General features: G+C 38.8%; 1 protein-coding gene across 1 annotated transcript in view; it reads left to right on the forward strand.

The window, feature by feature from the left end:
* unc5da (unc-5 netrin receptor Da) overlaps window positions 1–14,639 on the forward strand; it is a 167,231-nt gene that overhangs the window by 119,862 nt on the left and 32,730 nt on the right. The window contains exons 3-5 of the mRNA XM_057360337.1: window positions 151–294; window positions 802–905; window positions 11,287–11,467. Coding sequence (XP_057216320.1) covers window positions 151–294; window positions 802–905; window positions 11,287–11,467 — 429 coding nt within the window. The remainder of the gene's footprint in view (window positions 1–150; window positions 295–801; window positions 906–11,286; window positions 11,468–14,639) is intronic.

A 14,639-nucleotide genomic window follows, 5' to 3' on the forward strand; every position in this document is an offset into this window, starting at 1 on the left:
CCCTCTGAGGAAATACAGCTTAACTGGTTTTTAATTTTAGCATCTGCTGTTTGTTTGACTGTATTTACTTTAGTCATTATAAACTAAAGCTCTTTGGATTAAACCAAAGTCTCTTTGTCATTGACAGTTCTTCCTTTTGTCTTTGTGCAGGGCTGAAGATCCGTGAAGTGATGATAAATGTTTCCAGACAGCAGGTGGAGGACTTCCATGGGCCAGAGGACTACTGGTGTCTGTGTGTGGCATGGAGTCATTTGGGTACCTCCAAGAGTCGCAAAGCCACTGTCCGCATCGCATGTAAGTTTAACAAACCATATGGGATAGCTTGTTTAAAGGTAATGTGTGTCATTTCGGGCATCAAATGGTTTAAATTAAATATGAATAGTTTTACCAGCTGATCAGCCCTTTAACTTCCACCATAAAAATAAAAAAGCAAAAAGTTCAAGTTAAAAAGGCCTAAGAAACCACTGGAAAACGCCAGAAATTACCTTTGGGGCATGTGTTTTTTCATGCCCCTATCAATCCCACAATCCACTTCCAAAATAAGTCTTGTGAGTATGCTGCCAATCCCACAACCTTCCATAGAAATATATTTAAAACATCTCCACTCAAAACCACTTGTCAAAACATATATTTCACTTTAACTATCTTCTGATCAGTTGTGATTGTCACATCGCACAGCAGTGTGGATAACTGCTTGAACTTAAACAATCCTCCAGCCTTTACTTTTTTCTAGTTTCTTTGCTTTTTTAACTATTAAAACAGTAGCTACCTGCTACCAATATTCTTTTCCTTTCCATATAGATCTGAGGAAGAATTTTGAACAGGAGCCGCAGGGGTTGGAGGTGCCAATCAACGGCATGATCGTTCTCCACTGCCGCCCACCAGAGGGAGTGCCTGCAGCTGAGGTGAGTGCATTCACAGCGCCCTCTTCTGGCCTGGATTCAACAGTTTATGGAACATAGACGGATGAATAATAAATCCGTCATATGTAAACTTTGTTTTTAAATGTCAAACCTAGTTTGCTTTATAAGCAGATGAGCGCATTTAGCCAACATGATATAGAGGATTTAGTTCGCATTTATGAGACAGTGGCTGTGTCTGAAACCGCTCCCTATCTCCTATATAGTGCACTATATTGGGTGTCCGCCATTTTGTAGTGGTGTCCGAAACCTGAGTGAACTACTTACTCCCTACATTCGTTCACTATTTTTTACCCACAACGCACTTTAATTTTGAGTGTACATTCGATGTACACTCGCTCACTCACTAATTCCCATGATACAACACGCCACGACCGCTTGATTAGAATCGGCTGGATGAGAGTGACCGTTAATGCCACGAATGCACATTTATACACTTGTGTTTGTTCTTGTTGACAGTTATTTTCGTGTTTTTGAGAATAAACAGATTAAATGAATGTTATAGACAGTGGTGCTTTATTTTGTTTGTTCTCTTCATTAAAAACTAATACGAAAACGTGACGAATAAGATGAAAATGAACTTTACCATTTTATTAAGCAATCCATGAAGCCACACAGGTGTAATATAACCGTTATGTCGAATGTCCTTGACAGTACTGTCAGACGCAGGTTATATTACGTCAGTGTCCGAAATCATTCACTTATTTTCATTCACTTCTTCCCCATATAGTGGACTCAAATGTCATTCGCTATGTAGGGAATAGTGAAGGAGTGAGCGGTTTCAGACACAGCTAGTGCTTCTGTGTGTCATGTTAAGTGCATTTGTATACTTGCTTCAGGATCTTCTCTGTATGTACATTTGTGTTCGTCTTTGGGAGGCTTTTTTAGCAAATACCTTTTCGGTTTCATTAGCTAAAAGCATGTTTGGATGTTTCAGTATAAGGTCCATCTCAGTTCTCCCTGAATAATATTGAAAGAAAGTTCTGTATCCAAATCTGTATTAATTTCTTTGTTCTGATGAACACAGAGAAAGATATTTGGCCATTGACTGCCATAGCAGGAAAAGTTACAATGGTTTTCAAAAGTGCCCCAGAACTGTTTGCTTTCCTACAGTCTTCAAAATATCTTCTTTTGTGTTCAACAGAACGAAGAAATTTATAAATCTATTTTTCCTATAGTCAATGGCGGCCAAGAACTGTTTGGTTTCAAGTATTCTTCTAAATATCTTTCTCTGTGTTCATCATTCAGAACAAAGAAATGTATACAGGTTTGGAACAACACGAGGGTGAGTAAATGAAGACAGAATTTTCATTTTTGGGTGAACGGTTCCTTTAATCGATCAATATCAATCAATACTTATTTATTGAGCACTTTTAAAAGCAACCAAAGTTAGCAAATTTGTCAAACAGCTCACAAATTTGCACAGCAATATTCTCAATAACATTAAAAAAATAATCGATAACAACATTTCAGTAATTCAAATTGGAAAATGAAATACACCTTACACCGTACATTTCATTGTACTTGGATTTGGGTTTAACTTGGATTGCCGTTTGTTCCCTCGGTTCAAATTCGGGATTTAAAAAGCATTCCCAATTCATTCTGAACGGCTCAAAACTCTGGTTTGATTCTCTGCTCAAGTTCACCTCAGTGACAAGAGTGCAATATCAAGCCTCCTACAGAGTTTTGTGACAAGCTTAGGAGGATATTCATGTGCTTAGAGGAAATCAAACTGGCAATTGCTTCTCATAAACCCAGTGTCATATTATTATCATCCCCCACTTTCTACAGAGATGATAAGTGATACCGCTGTGTGTGCCGCTCAGAGGAAAGATGGAAGCGCCGCTGACAGATTCCTTGTTTTTTTGTTTTGTTGTTTCATACGCTCCCAATTCTTTGAAGTTGTTTCAGAAAGAGCGACGCGTAAACTAGGCCACCATGAGCACATTTCAACATCAGCTAAAAAAATCATTTCGTGCCATCTGTCATGTTGGAAATCGAGCCAGAATGGCTGTATACGGTGTGCTGCTGTCTGTAATGTGGATGGGAAGAAGCCATGCACCACCACCGCTACAGCTAATCAATAGTTACTAGAGCCAACATGGCGCTTCTGTCGAAACGGATAGTCATTGTGTTGAAGCACCGCTAGCCAGGCCGAGGCGATGTTTGAAAGCAAGCCAAGATCTGGGTCCAAAGAGCGCGGTGCCAGAAGGGTTTGTCACTGGAGATTACAGGTTGGCAGCTGAATTCTCCCTCTGTAATCATTACCGCTCTAAGTCTAAAGGTCAAGCCGGAGAACTTCGCCACTGGGTAGACATTTGAGCCAAAATGGCTCCCCTGTTGACTGGCTGATACCATCTTTGGACGGAGCGCAAGTCTGGCTGACACTGGAAATTGATCAAGGGCTTGGAGAGGTTTGCCAGGTTGCTGTAGTCAAGACACCACCTCTCCGCTTCTCACGGGTTAATTATTTTGCTCTTGATTTTGGCAGCGAAACGTGAAAACTTGATTAAATCCCATGTATTTCATTTTTTCCAAAGACATTTCCTAAAGGTCACGGGCTCAAAACAATTTTGTCATTGTTTATTCTGGCACGCGTCATCGCTGTCCTTTGTTTGTTCCCTGGTTGAAAGCTGTTTAGAAAATATCATTTCCCTGGAGCTATAAGATCATCCCTGTTGAATAATGAATGTAACATAATTAAAACAATTACACCAACAAGGAAATGAAAGTGTGATATTAGCTGTCAAAGTAAAGTTCATACAGATTACTCACAGCAAGGATGAGAAGAAAAACGCCTCTCAATAACTTGGAGAGACCAGACCGATCATTAAGCCCATATTAGTTTCACAATCTTTGTCCTGCAATGCAATTAATCATTCAGTCTGATGAAGCAAAGTCATTTAAAGTGCTTAAAATGTAATTAATCAGCAATAAACACAGCGTGGCCCGCGCTGTCAGGAGGAGAATGAAGAGGAAGGACACGTCCGGTCCGGTCTAGCCTTGCATCCGAAAGAGCTCCATTGGATTGGTAAAGTTCATTTCTTTAATGTGATTCAGTGAAAGTCATCGCGGCGCTCGTGAGGGCCCGCTGTCCTGACTGAAGCCAAGTGATTCAAAGGGACATTAATGAAACTGGAACTTAATTGAGTGAGATAGAACAAAACCGAACGAGACCTCCGTCTGTAATTGCCTTCTTGTCACTTTCACTTTCCTTCTAAATGAATGTAAATCTGCGGGGTGATTTTTGCACAGAATGACGATGTTATGAGGTGTTTTACCCATTACAGGTTTAATTGAATTGACCTGTTAGGTACGTGCCCTATTCATTCACACCGAGACGGTTTTATTTAAAGTGTTAAGGACTTTTGACATGTTGCAATCTGCTAGAATGTGTCGACACAATGTCATGCAGGATAAACAAATTCGTTCATTTTATATGTAATGTTTGTTTTTTGATCTGTATGAAAATTCATTCTACAAAATGGGTGTTTCTCTGGTCATTTTAAAATACTTTTTTGTGAGGTTTTAGACAAATAAGTTTAGTTAATAATAATAAATTATATTGTGTCGTATGAAGCAATTTTTTTCAGAATACTGTAGGTTGGAACTCGCTTTGTGTCTGTTAAACAGAAATATAAATGGATACAGAGTTACGGTTTATTTAATATTACAAGGACATTACTTGTCGATGGGGGGCAAAGACAGGATATACTACATACACAAAACTAGTAAAACAAAACTTCTCACGTGGGAGACAAAACCAGACAGGCACCTGAAACAAAACTAAATACCAAACCATAAACGAGACCAGACAAGGAACATACACCAAGGTAATCCAAAATGGGTATCCACAAGAGCAGGTAATGGACACGCACACGACAGTACACAAGAAACACCATATACAATGCACGAGCACAAGACAATGAAACATGAGGACTATTTAAAGGGAAGACAAACGAGGGATGATAACACAGGGCAGGTGGGGAACATGAGACACGGCCAGGAAGTAATACAGGAAACGAGAGGGGCGGGGCCAATGACGAGACATGAGAAAGCACATGGGATGTCAAAAGATAAACACCCCATGGCTTTCTCACGACTCTGCCACAAGACCAAGAAAACCATGACAAGATAAAGCAGAGTCGTGACAAAATTTCTCATGGAGGAAGAATGCTGTCTTATGATATCAGCATGATATGAATTTGATGGTGAAGTTAGTATTGAAGATGCACCCGCCACTTTTAAATCATATTATAATTAATTCAAATATAATTACATTAATTACAAACTTATTTCAAAATGCACCTAAATTTCTCATCTTGTGGGGTACGTGTCTCTTCATACCCCTATTAGCTGCACAATGGTGCTGCTGTCCCTTTAAAGCTTGTCTAGAAACAGGTTGGGTTATCATGACATCAGAGGTTATCTGTGTTATCCTCCGAGAGGCTTAGTTGGTGGGCCTTGCGGCAGTCCACTTTCACAGGGGCTTAATAGGAACAAATGTGATAATTAAGCAAATTCATTTCCCCTGTTTTCCGTCTTGAGGCTTATCGCACTCGTTTGAATCTGTCCCTCTGTGTATCTCCCAGCAACAACCAGAGGACTCGTGCAGACCCAGAAACAGTCTGCGATTAGAATACAAAACACAAACTCTCACAGAACGAGACACTTTATAACCAGCAGGCTCTTTAAGAAAGAGTTAGAGGCACTGATAAAACAAAAGCTTTAGATTAAGTCTCAGATAACAGAAATAATTAGTAGAAAGAAAATGAAAGTATTTAGATAACAAGCAGTACGGGAGTTTGTGGGAAGGTATTCTGTGGTGAAGTCGGGCTGTATTTTTGATGCTCAATGCATTGGCAAGCCCAGGGCTGGAATGATAGTCGATGATGGTTTTCAATCAAATAAAGTGAAACTTGATTGGATTGGCTACAGAGAAAAGGTCTAAATTGTTATATTTAACCAAAATATGATATCTTTCCCATGTGTTTTACCTGCCACCGTGCGTGGATGCGTTTGAAATGACTAAATCAGTAAATTGAACATGAATTGTTTGTTTGTTTTGAGCAGTGGTGGATCTTGGCATTGGCGATGTAGACAGTGGCCTGGGGCGATGCCGTTCTCTGGGATAACACGTGGCACAGAGAGAGCTGTGAGACGTGCTCCCCCACATTCAAAGTTTCACAGGATTGTGAAAATGAAGCTGTTTTTTTTCAGGCCCCTCCCTGTGTTTTATTCGGCTGCGCTCCCTCTCTTCAGCTGCTGTCTGTCTGCATCATATTAATAGGACAGGAGTCTTCAACTAAAATTACCAGCCGAGGTCCGGACAATTAAATGCCTAAAATCAGGAATTGATGGTTTTTGGCAGACCAAAGAAATAAACATGTCTTTTCATATCTGTACGACGGCATAACAATTTCTGACAACAATATAATGAAGGAAAATGTGCAAAATGCCCTAATCTCTAAACCTGCACTGAACATACATTAATTTCAACATTAACAACTTTAAAAGAAAACTAAAGTGTTGTTTTCTGCTGAACTGAGATTAACAAATAGCAGCATCAAGTTGTGACTGGTCATCCTCTGATAACATTTCAGCTCTTCTGGTGGCTGTTGCAGCTGAAAGGGGGGTTTGTTTAATATTTTCTGTCATGAGACGGAGGCAGACACGGAAACACAGGAACGGAGGACCCAATCGCAGACAGCGGGTAAGGGGTTAACAAGACATTTATTAACAGAAGACAAAACAAAAACCCACGAGGGGCAAAATACAAAGGACAAAGTAAAACATGGCGGAGTGACAGGAACACAGACTAAACTACACTGGACAAGACTAAAGATAAACATTGACATCAGGTACAAATAACTGGACTAAACTACATTGACCTCAAACAGGAACTCGCCACATGAGACGAGTGACAGATAACAATGAACCAGCACGGGACAGAAAACACAAGGGCATTATAAAGGGGATAAATCAAGAGGTAACAGGTGCGGGGAATGAAAACATTAACCATCAATAATGGGTAAACGAGAGGGCGGGGACTAAGACGAGACCTGGAGAGAGCATGTGGAAGGCCAAAAGGGCCAAAACGCCCCTCTCCACATGAAACAAGAGAAACAAACCCTATAATTATTTGCTAAACATTCAGATTTAACCTTTAAGAAACTATTAAAATTACTGTTAAACTAATTGATAAATATCTTACATTTGCAAACCTAAATCAAATCATCAAAACCCATCAAAATCTATAAAAGACAAAGACATCAGTGAGGTCCCAAGTATCTTTAATAAAGACTGGCAGGCATTTAAGACAAAATATTAGTGCATTTTTCTGTTCTCGTGTTTCAACTGGTATACAGTGGTTTAATTAAAATCGTTCAGTCCAGTCTACATTTAAAGTGATACTTCACCCAAAAATGAACATTCTGTCATCATTTACTCACTCTCTTGTCATGTCAAACCTGTACTGTATATATTTCTTTGTTCTGCTAAACACAAAGGAATATATTTGTAAGAATGTCATTTACCAAACAGATCTCATCCCCCATTGACTCCCATAGTATTTTTTTCCCTACTACGGCAGTAAATGAGGGATAAGATCTGTTTGGTTACTGACATTCTTATAAATAGCTTCCTTTTTGTTCAACTGAACAAATAATTTATACAGGTTTGGAATAACCTGAGGGTGAAGAAATGATGACAGAATTTTCACTTTGGGGAGAACTATCTCTTTAAAGTGATACATCATGCTTAAAATCAAAATTTCCCTATGTTTTACTTACCCTCAAGGCATCCTAAGTGAATGTGACTTTCTTCTTGAAGAATAATGCAGTTAGAGTAATAATACCACGTATTCTTTGACTTCCAAGCGGCAGAATGCGAGTGAATGGGGGGGGGATTTTTTGAAGCTCCAAAACTGCATCCATCGATTAAAGAAGAACGGCTCGACACGGCTCTGTGGTCTTAACAAAGGTCTTCTGAAGCGAATTGATGCGTTTGTTTAAGAGAAATATACATATTGACAACGCTATTAAGGATAATGTCTAACATCCGCTGCATGCGAAAGAGAGGTGCCAAGGTGCAACGTATATCTTGATTGGATGATGCTTAACGGTTATGTTTTAAATGCTTGTTGAGTTGATTGCTTTACCATAAAATACATTCTTGAGTGCAGAGACAAAAAATTCGTTTCACACAATCTAAAAATGTAAAATCACTGCTAATTACATAAAAACAATATTTAAATGATCAAAAATGTCAAGGTGACATTTTTTGGGGGGTTTAGGCAGACAATGTAAGCTAAACAATGTATAGAAGTCATTATATTACAACTTTACACACAAAAAAATGATTTTATAACACACATATGTTAAAACTGGTTAAGTGTGTCCTGCATTGTGGTGTTTAAGTGCACACTGCACAGGGGAGTCAAATATGTTTATGTATTTGTAATAAGAATATTTTTAAGACGTTCTTTTTTACAGCAAATAATACAGTAATGTACTGTAATGTTTTACTCCAATAAACCGTATTTTCATATGTTTTTACCTGTTAAATGTACGGTCTTACTCCGTAAAACTAATTACAGCTTTTCCACTGTAAATTCTACGGGTTTTACATGTTTTATGAAATACGGTTTTATACTGTAGCATTTATACGGTATTTTACTGTTGAATCTACTGACATTTTTACAGTGTGTGTCTGTTTTGGTGATTTGAACATCAACAACGGCTAAGAGAAATCGGACACCCCGCCTTTAACTCAGAGATAAAATCAACTATAAAACATGCATATTTTATTTGGTTTCTTTAATAAGTTTGGTTTTTAGAGGCAACCAGTTTGACTTGATTTATTTTGAATGTTTACTTTGTTGTTAGGGTCCTGCATGTATGTGTTTATCAAAGCCATGTAACACTTTTTTTTTTAAATGGCAATGATACAGTAGAACCGCTCATTTTTTATATAGACGTTCTCAAAGCAACAACATAAATGTTAGTGCTTTTGTGCTTTTGTGGCCGAAACTTAATTTCCGGTACATTTCTGCAAAGAAAAGAGTCCCCGCAGATTATTTCTGATAACAAGCAAAAGAAATAACAAGTAAATGACATTAGCTATAGCAAATTAAAAGTATGTCTAGCCAGTATTATTTTGGGTTACCACCAGTAGAAGAACCGTTACTTGGCTAAACTTAAATTATTAAGTTACACGACCAATTCAACAAACTGTTTATTTAATACTATTATTATACAATAACATATTAATATTAATTCATATAAATTCAATAAATTATAAAAAAAAAAAATTTGCCACTAGCAAGACTGATAAACCAACACAGACCGAAAGTTACCTTTGGGCCAGGCGCGTGTGTCCGGTGAAACCACAGATATGCTCTGTGCAAGTTTGAAATGATTGACTGTTCTGATCGGCTGAACAAAAGAACTAGCCATGGCCATTATTTTGTGTTTTTCGATTACAAACTAGCACATTACAAACTAGTGATACTTGGACACCTATTACAGTGATATATCCATCAGGTAATGAGGACGTTTTGTGTTTGCCGTTCCATAAAAATATCGCTTAAAGCACCTTTTAGTAAGTCTACCTGGCGCCAACTCAGTATTGACGGCCAGCTGAATAAACAGGGAAGGGATAGCGAGAGAGCCTCTGTCAATCTGGGAGCTTTGGTCTGGAACGGAGAAAAGAGTGAAATTAAAAGCATATGATGAAAGAGTTCTCTCCGGCCATCACATATATGAGAGAGAGAGAGAGAGAGAGAAAGAGAGAAATCTCTCACACATGACAATCTGATGGTTGATATATTGATTTTTAAATACTTCCATTATTCTTTCATGCCTTAGAGAGAGAGACTTGAGCAATTTTATCCACCCCATGTTCGTGTTTGCTGCTGTGGTTTTCTTCCGCAGGTGGGGGGTGGTGAACTTACACATACACAGAGCTTCCCAAGGGGTGTGCTGTGTTTTTAATCTGCGAACATGCCGTGACATAAATCAACCCGTGTCCCCATGGCCCGATGACTGCCGCCCCTATGGACCAACTTAGAAGTGGCGGCTGGTGGAAAACGATCGCAATTTACACAATAAACCATGCGAGCAGGGAGCGTCGTCACAGCGTCACTACATTTGTAAATCCTAATGAATCTCGTCTGCAAATGTCAAAGCTGAATAAATAACTCCAGATCGGCCGTGACCTCACAATCCCCTCTAAGTCCCGTGAAAGAACATCAGGCTTGACCTTACCGATAGCTGAAAATGTACTGTACAAGTTGACAATTGATCTATACACTGTGACCTAGTCATCACGTTTCAACATAACTACACAGCAATGCCAAACTTAGATCTTAAATACACTGAACAACTGCCGGCGCATCTACTGTAGTACCACAGCACATGCTGAGTTTCAATCTGTCAGTCTGTCATAGGTCACGCAGGGGTCATTGAAATGCTTGCTGTTTCATTGATATGGCTTTAGACTGTTTTGACGTTTCTGCTCTTTAATTGGCTGGAGGTGATGTCTCCTTCCATCATGCTGTCAACCACATGGTTTGAGAAAGCCTCTCACTGCTATCAAAAAAGGGTTGCGTTATTTGAGGCCTCAACATTTTCTCCACAAACACTGTTAAAAAGTTATATCGCACAATGTATCAGATAAATTAGTAAAAACATTTAATACAGGGTTTAGAACCCGATCAATTGTTGAGAATGGAACTTTAGGCGAGTGAGAGTTGTTATTAATAGGGTTAGGATATATAGATTTTGCCGCCACTGCTTTTTGAAAAGCAGACAAGGAGTCCCTTAAAAGTTCATATGAGATCTGTAGTCTATCCTTGAGCCATTTCCGTTCGTACCTCCTGCATATTTGACGAAGCGAACGGATTGAGTCATTAAACCAAGGTTCAGATTTTTCCTTCAGGCGTTTTCTCTTCATTGGTGCAACAGAGTTCAAAATACACTTATCATTGAATGAATGGAGGTACTCGTCACATTAGGGTTCCGGGGCGTTGTCTCCGTGAAGTCCGCAGGATCAAAAGGTTTATACACTGAAGCGAACTCTTCCACTGCATTGTCCCTAAAATAGCGAGACCATCGGGTTTGCACCGCAGACCTGGTGGGTCGCCCGAGAAACATTGCAGTAAAGCAGATGGATCTGTGATCTAAAAAAACTGGATCGCTGATTTGAATGTCAGTAATAGAGAATCCAAGTGTAAAGTGGGGGTACATTCTGCACACGGTCTCGCATTTGCATGGGTTCCCTCGGGTTGGATTGACAGTAAACTTTTATTAAAGGGTTATTCAAAAATGCAGGTTTTAACCTGTCAAATCTTCCACGTCTTTTTCAGGTGCAGTGGCTGAAGAATGAAGAACCGGTGAGTTCTCTTGACGACGTCAACATTGACACCCGTGCCGACCACAATTTGATCATCAATGAAGCAAGACTGTCCGACTCGGGAAACTACACCTGTCTGGCTAGTAACGTTGTTGCTAGGAGACGTAGCGCTACAGCGACCGTCATCGTGTTTGGTATGTTGGATAAATTTGGATCATAATGTGTTGAAATTCCATAACACCAAAAATGTGTTATTATTTCACACATCTTTTTTGAGTGTTGTTTTTAGTAATGCAAGTTTGTAGTACAGTAATGCAAATGGGCAGGGAAACGTTAACAAACATTAGGAAAACGTTAGGATCGTTAGGAAATTCCTAGCTTTACCTTGTCATTTTGAGCACTATGAATGTTTCATTCACACTTTTTTAACTCACATAACGTTTGAATGTGTTTATCGCAACGTGTCAAAGTTTGACATGCTGCAACGTAGAACCGCCCATCCATTTAGTCAACTGCACCAACCTTTAGTCAAACAGATTTTAAAAATGATCACCTATAAATCAATGCTCCTTCGTGACATGACGCTCTCGTTTTTCAAATCCCTAATAATTCTTTGCTCAAGACATGATGTATAAATACTTTTTTTCCGAGATCTGTACCTGCGTGAGTCCATCACTTAGACACCTGGCATGGGTCGATGATTATAGCCACGGCTCAGGGTCCATTAGCCTAATTGACACGGTCTCCAAGTGTTTATTCCACAATATTTTGACGGTAAGGTAATGCGGTGCGCTGGCTTCCTGTGTGTGCCTTCTAAGATTCAGTCACAGATGAAGGCTAAGGCTGCCGGCGTTGGAGGCTGATTAAACACACTGAAAAGCTTTGACATAAGCTGTCAGATGCAGGCAGGGCTGATTGAGCACTAGCTTACTGATCTGCAATTAACGTTTAGCAGCTAGTGTAGCATCCACAATTTTAAATGACTCCCGGAGGTCCACAAGGCTTAGCATACACCAGAAAACTGGCCCTTACAGTATGCTTTATTCAGAGCAAACAAACGTTTTTTGTTGTTTTTTTGTGTTTCTTTACAGTAGCTGCGCTAACAAGATGATGCACTTAGGGTTGCCGGCCATCCTATGTAGTGCATAATCGTCCCGTATTTATAGGAACAGAATAGCAGCCGGTATTGAATCCATACACATGTTGTCCGTTTTTTTGGAGTATTCCACCCAAACTGCTTCAGTATTGCATTTCAATCAGGTTCCATGCAGGCATCAATGTTAAAGAAAATCAGAGTAGAATGGGAAATAAATCACAAAAGATGGATTTGAAATACTGAAATTTTGTGTGAGAGCCTGAATATTTGCAGTTGCTATGTTACACGGTCACTACACTTGACATCAATGGTAGGATTAAAGAAGATCAAGGGAGGTTAGATGCTACTAGCTTTTATCTTTGGGCTTTGTGCTCTGTGGGTTGTACTGTTCATCATAGATTTTATTGAATTCTTTTTGTTTATTGTAAGCGGTAAGATATAGAGACAATCCATCCATTTAAGTCAATATCATGTTTTCAATGCCCTTTTCAATATACAATGTCTCAACTCGCAACTCAACTCAACTTTATTTATATAGCGCTTTTTACAATTTTCATCGTTACAAAGCAGCTGTACATGAAGCATATTGACTATAAGCTAAACATTGAAGTTATACAAGTAAAAACAACAAAGTGAACACACAGAACACAGACAAGCACACACAGGTTCATACAAACCCACATGCACACATGTACAGATCACAGACACACACACACGCACACACACACAGCGTGATTATCACAGAGAAGCACACATTTAAGATAAGGGAGAGAGAAACACAGGTCAAATATTATACAGACTATAAATTCCTTTATGTTATAATAAATAAATTAAGCGGAATGTTACATTTAAAGTGATATTAATAAATATGAAAATTTTAAATTCTAAAGCTGATGTCAGCAGCCCCCCGATCAGGCAAACAGTGCAAAACAGTATGCAAACAGTGGCGAGGTCTCCAAAGTAGCTTTAAAGAAAATAAAAAAGTTTAGGAAAACAAAATAATGCAAAGGCAAATCTTACAGACCCCCTGTGAGCAGTCCACTCCTCCATCTGTTTCTCCTCTCATCCTTCTTTTTCTCCTTTCTTCCTTCTCTCCTCTTCTTCCTCCTCCTCAGGCTGACACCAGAAGTTCTGTTAACAGCACATTTTGTTGCTATGGTAATAAAAGGTCTAACGAATAAGGCACTTAAATGTTTAATTGTTCATCTGTCTGTTCATATTGAGATATTTATGTATACAGTTGCAGTCCTCCTGTGTTCTTTATGTGTGTGTGACATTAAAGTTAATTTTACAGAAGGTGGAATGAAATCAAGTGTCACTTAGTGAATATCATCATGTGATTGCATCTCAAATTTAATTTAGCACTTTATTTAGTCAAGATGTGGGTATTTTTTATACAAACACATTATTACAAAAAGGTCATTTGTCACTCATCAATGGTTTTACTTAAACCATTGACTTGCCGTAAACTGACTGGAGGGGCGTTGTTTTCTGTTTACTGTTTTCACAGTTTCTACATGCCCAATAAACTGTTGTATGATTTGTCCAATATTTTTGGTGGCTTTAAAAATAACAGAAATAAGGTCTTTAAACTCAAATGGCATTGAAGAGTTTCCTTTATTTTCCTACCCTGCATGCACATGGTAGGACATAAGCTAGCACGCACATCAAATCTGACATTGTTGAAATTCATATGCCCTTTCGGCGTATGCTTCGTATATTCATGAATCTATCATCTTAGGCGTTTGTTTTTCTCATTAAGTTCTCAGTAGGGCTGTCAGCGCGTGTCCGAGACATGTTTATGAAGTCACTGCCAATACTCAATGGCATCTAATGTAATATCTGTATAATCCAATTTAATCTCATCCACGTACCAATTAGATGATCTAGTCAGTCATTTCTCGGTTGAATAGATGACAGAGGCAATATTACGTAGAGCTGTGTGTGTGTGTGTGTTTTAAGCCCTGCACCCAAGTAACAAGGTTGTGCATTATTCAGATTGAATTGAGATTGACTTTTAACGTCCAGTAACTGAATTTCAGTTGAATTTGAATTGAGGTCATAAATGGGATGAATAATTGTTGTTGAGGTTTAAAAAAAGAAAAAGGAAAATTCTATCAAAAGTCATACGCATGCGTTAAGTGTATGTATCATCTTTAATGCAAATTACATAAATATGTTATCATACACCCAACACGTGTAATTTCCAGAAGCATTGCGCAATTTGTTTCATACTGCAGCTCGGCAAACACTAAAATGTACATCTTCCA

The sequence above is a fragment of the Triplophysa rosa genome, linkage group LG19 (genome assembly GCF_024868665.1).
Source record: "Triplophysa rosa linkage group LG19, Trosa_1v2, whole genome shotgun sequence".
NCBI classification, from domain to species: Eukaryota; Metazoa; Chordata; class Actinopteri; order Cypriniformes; family Nemacheilidae; genus Triplophysa; species Triplophysa rosa.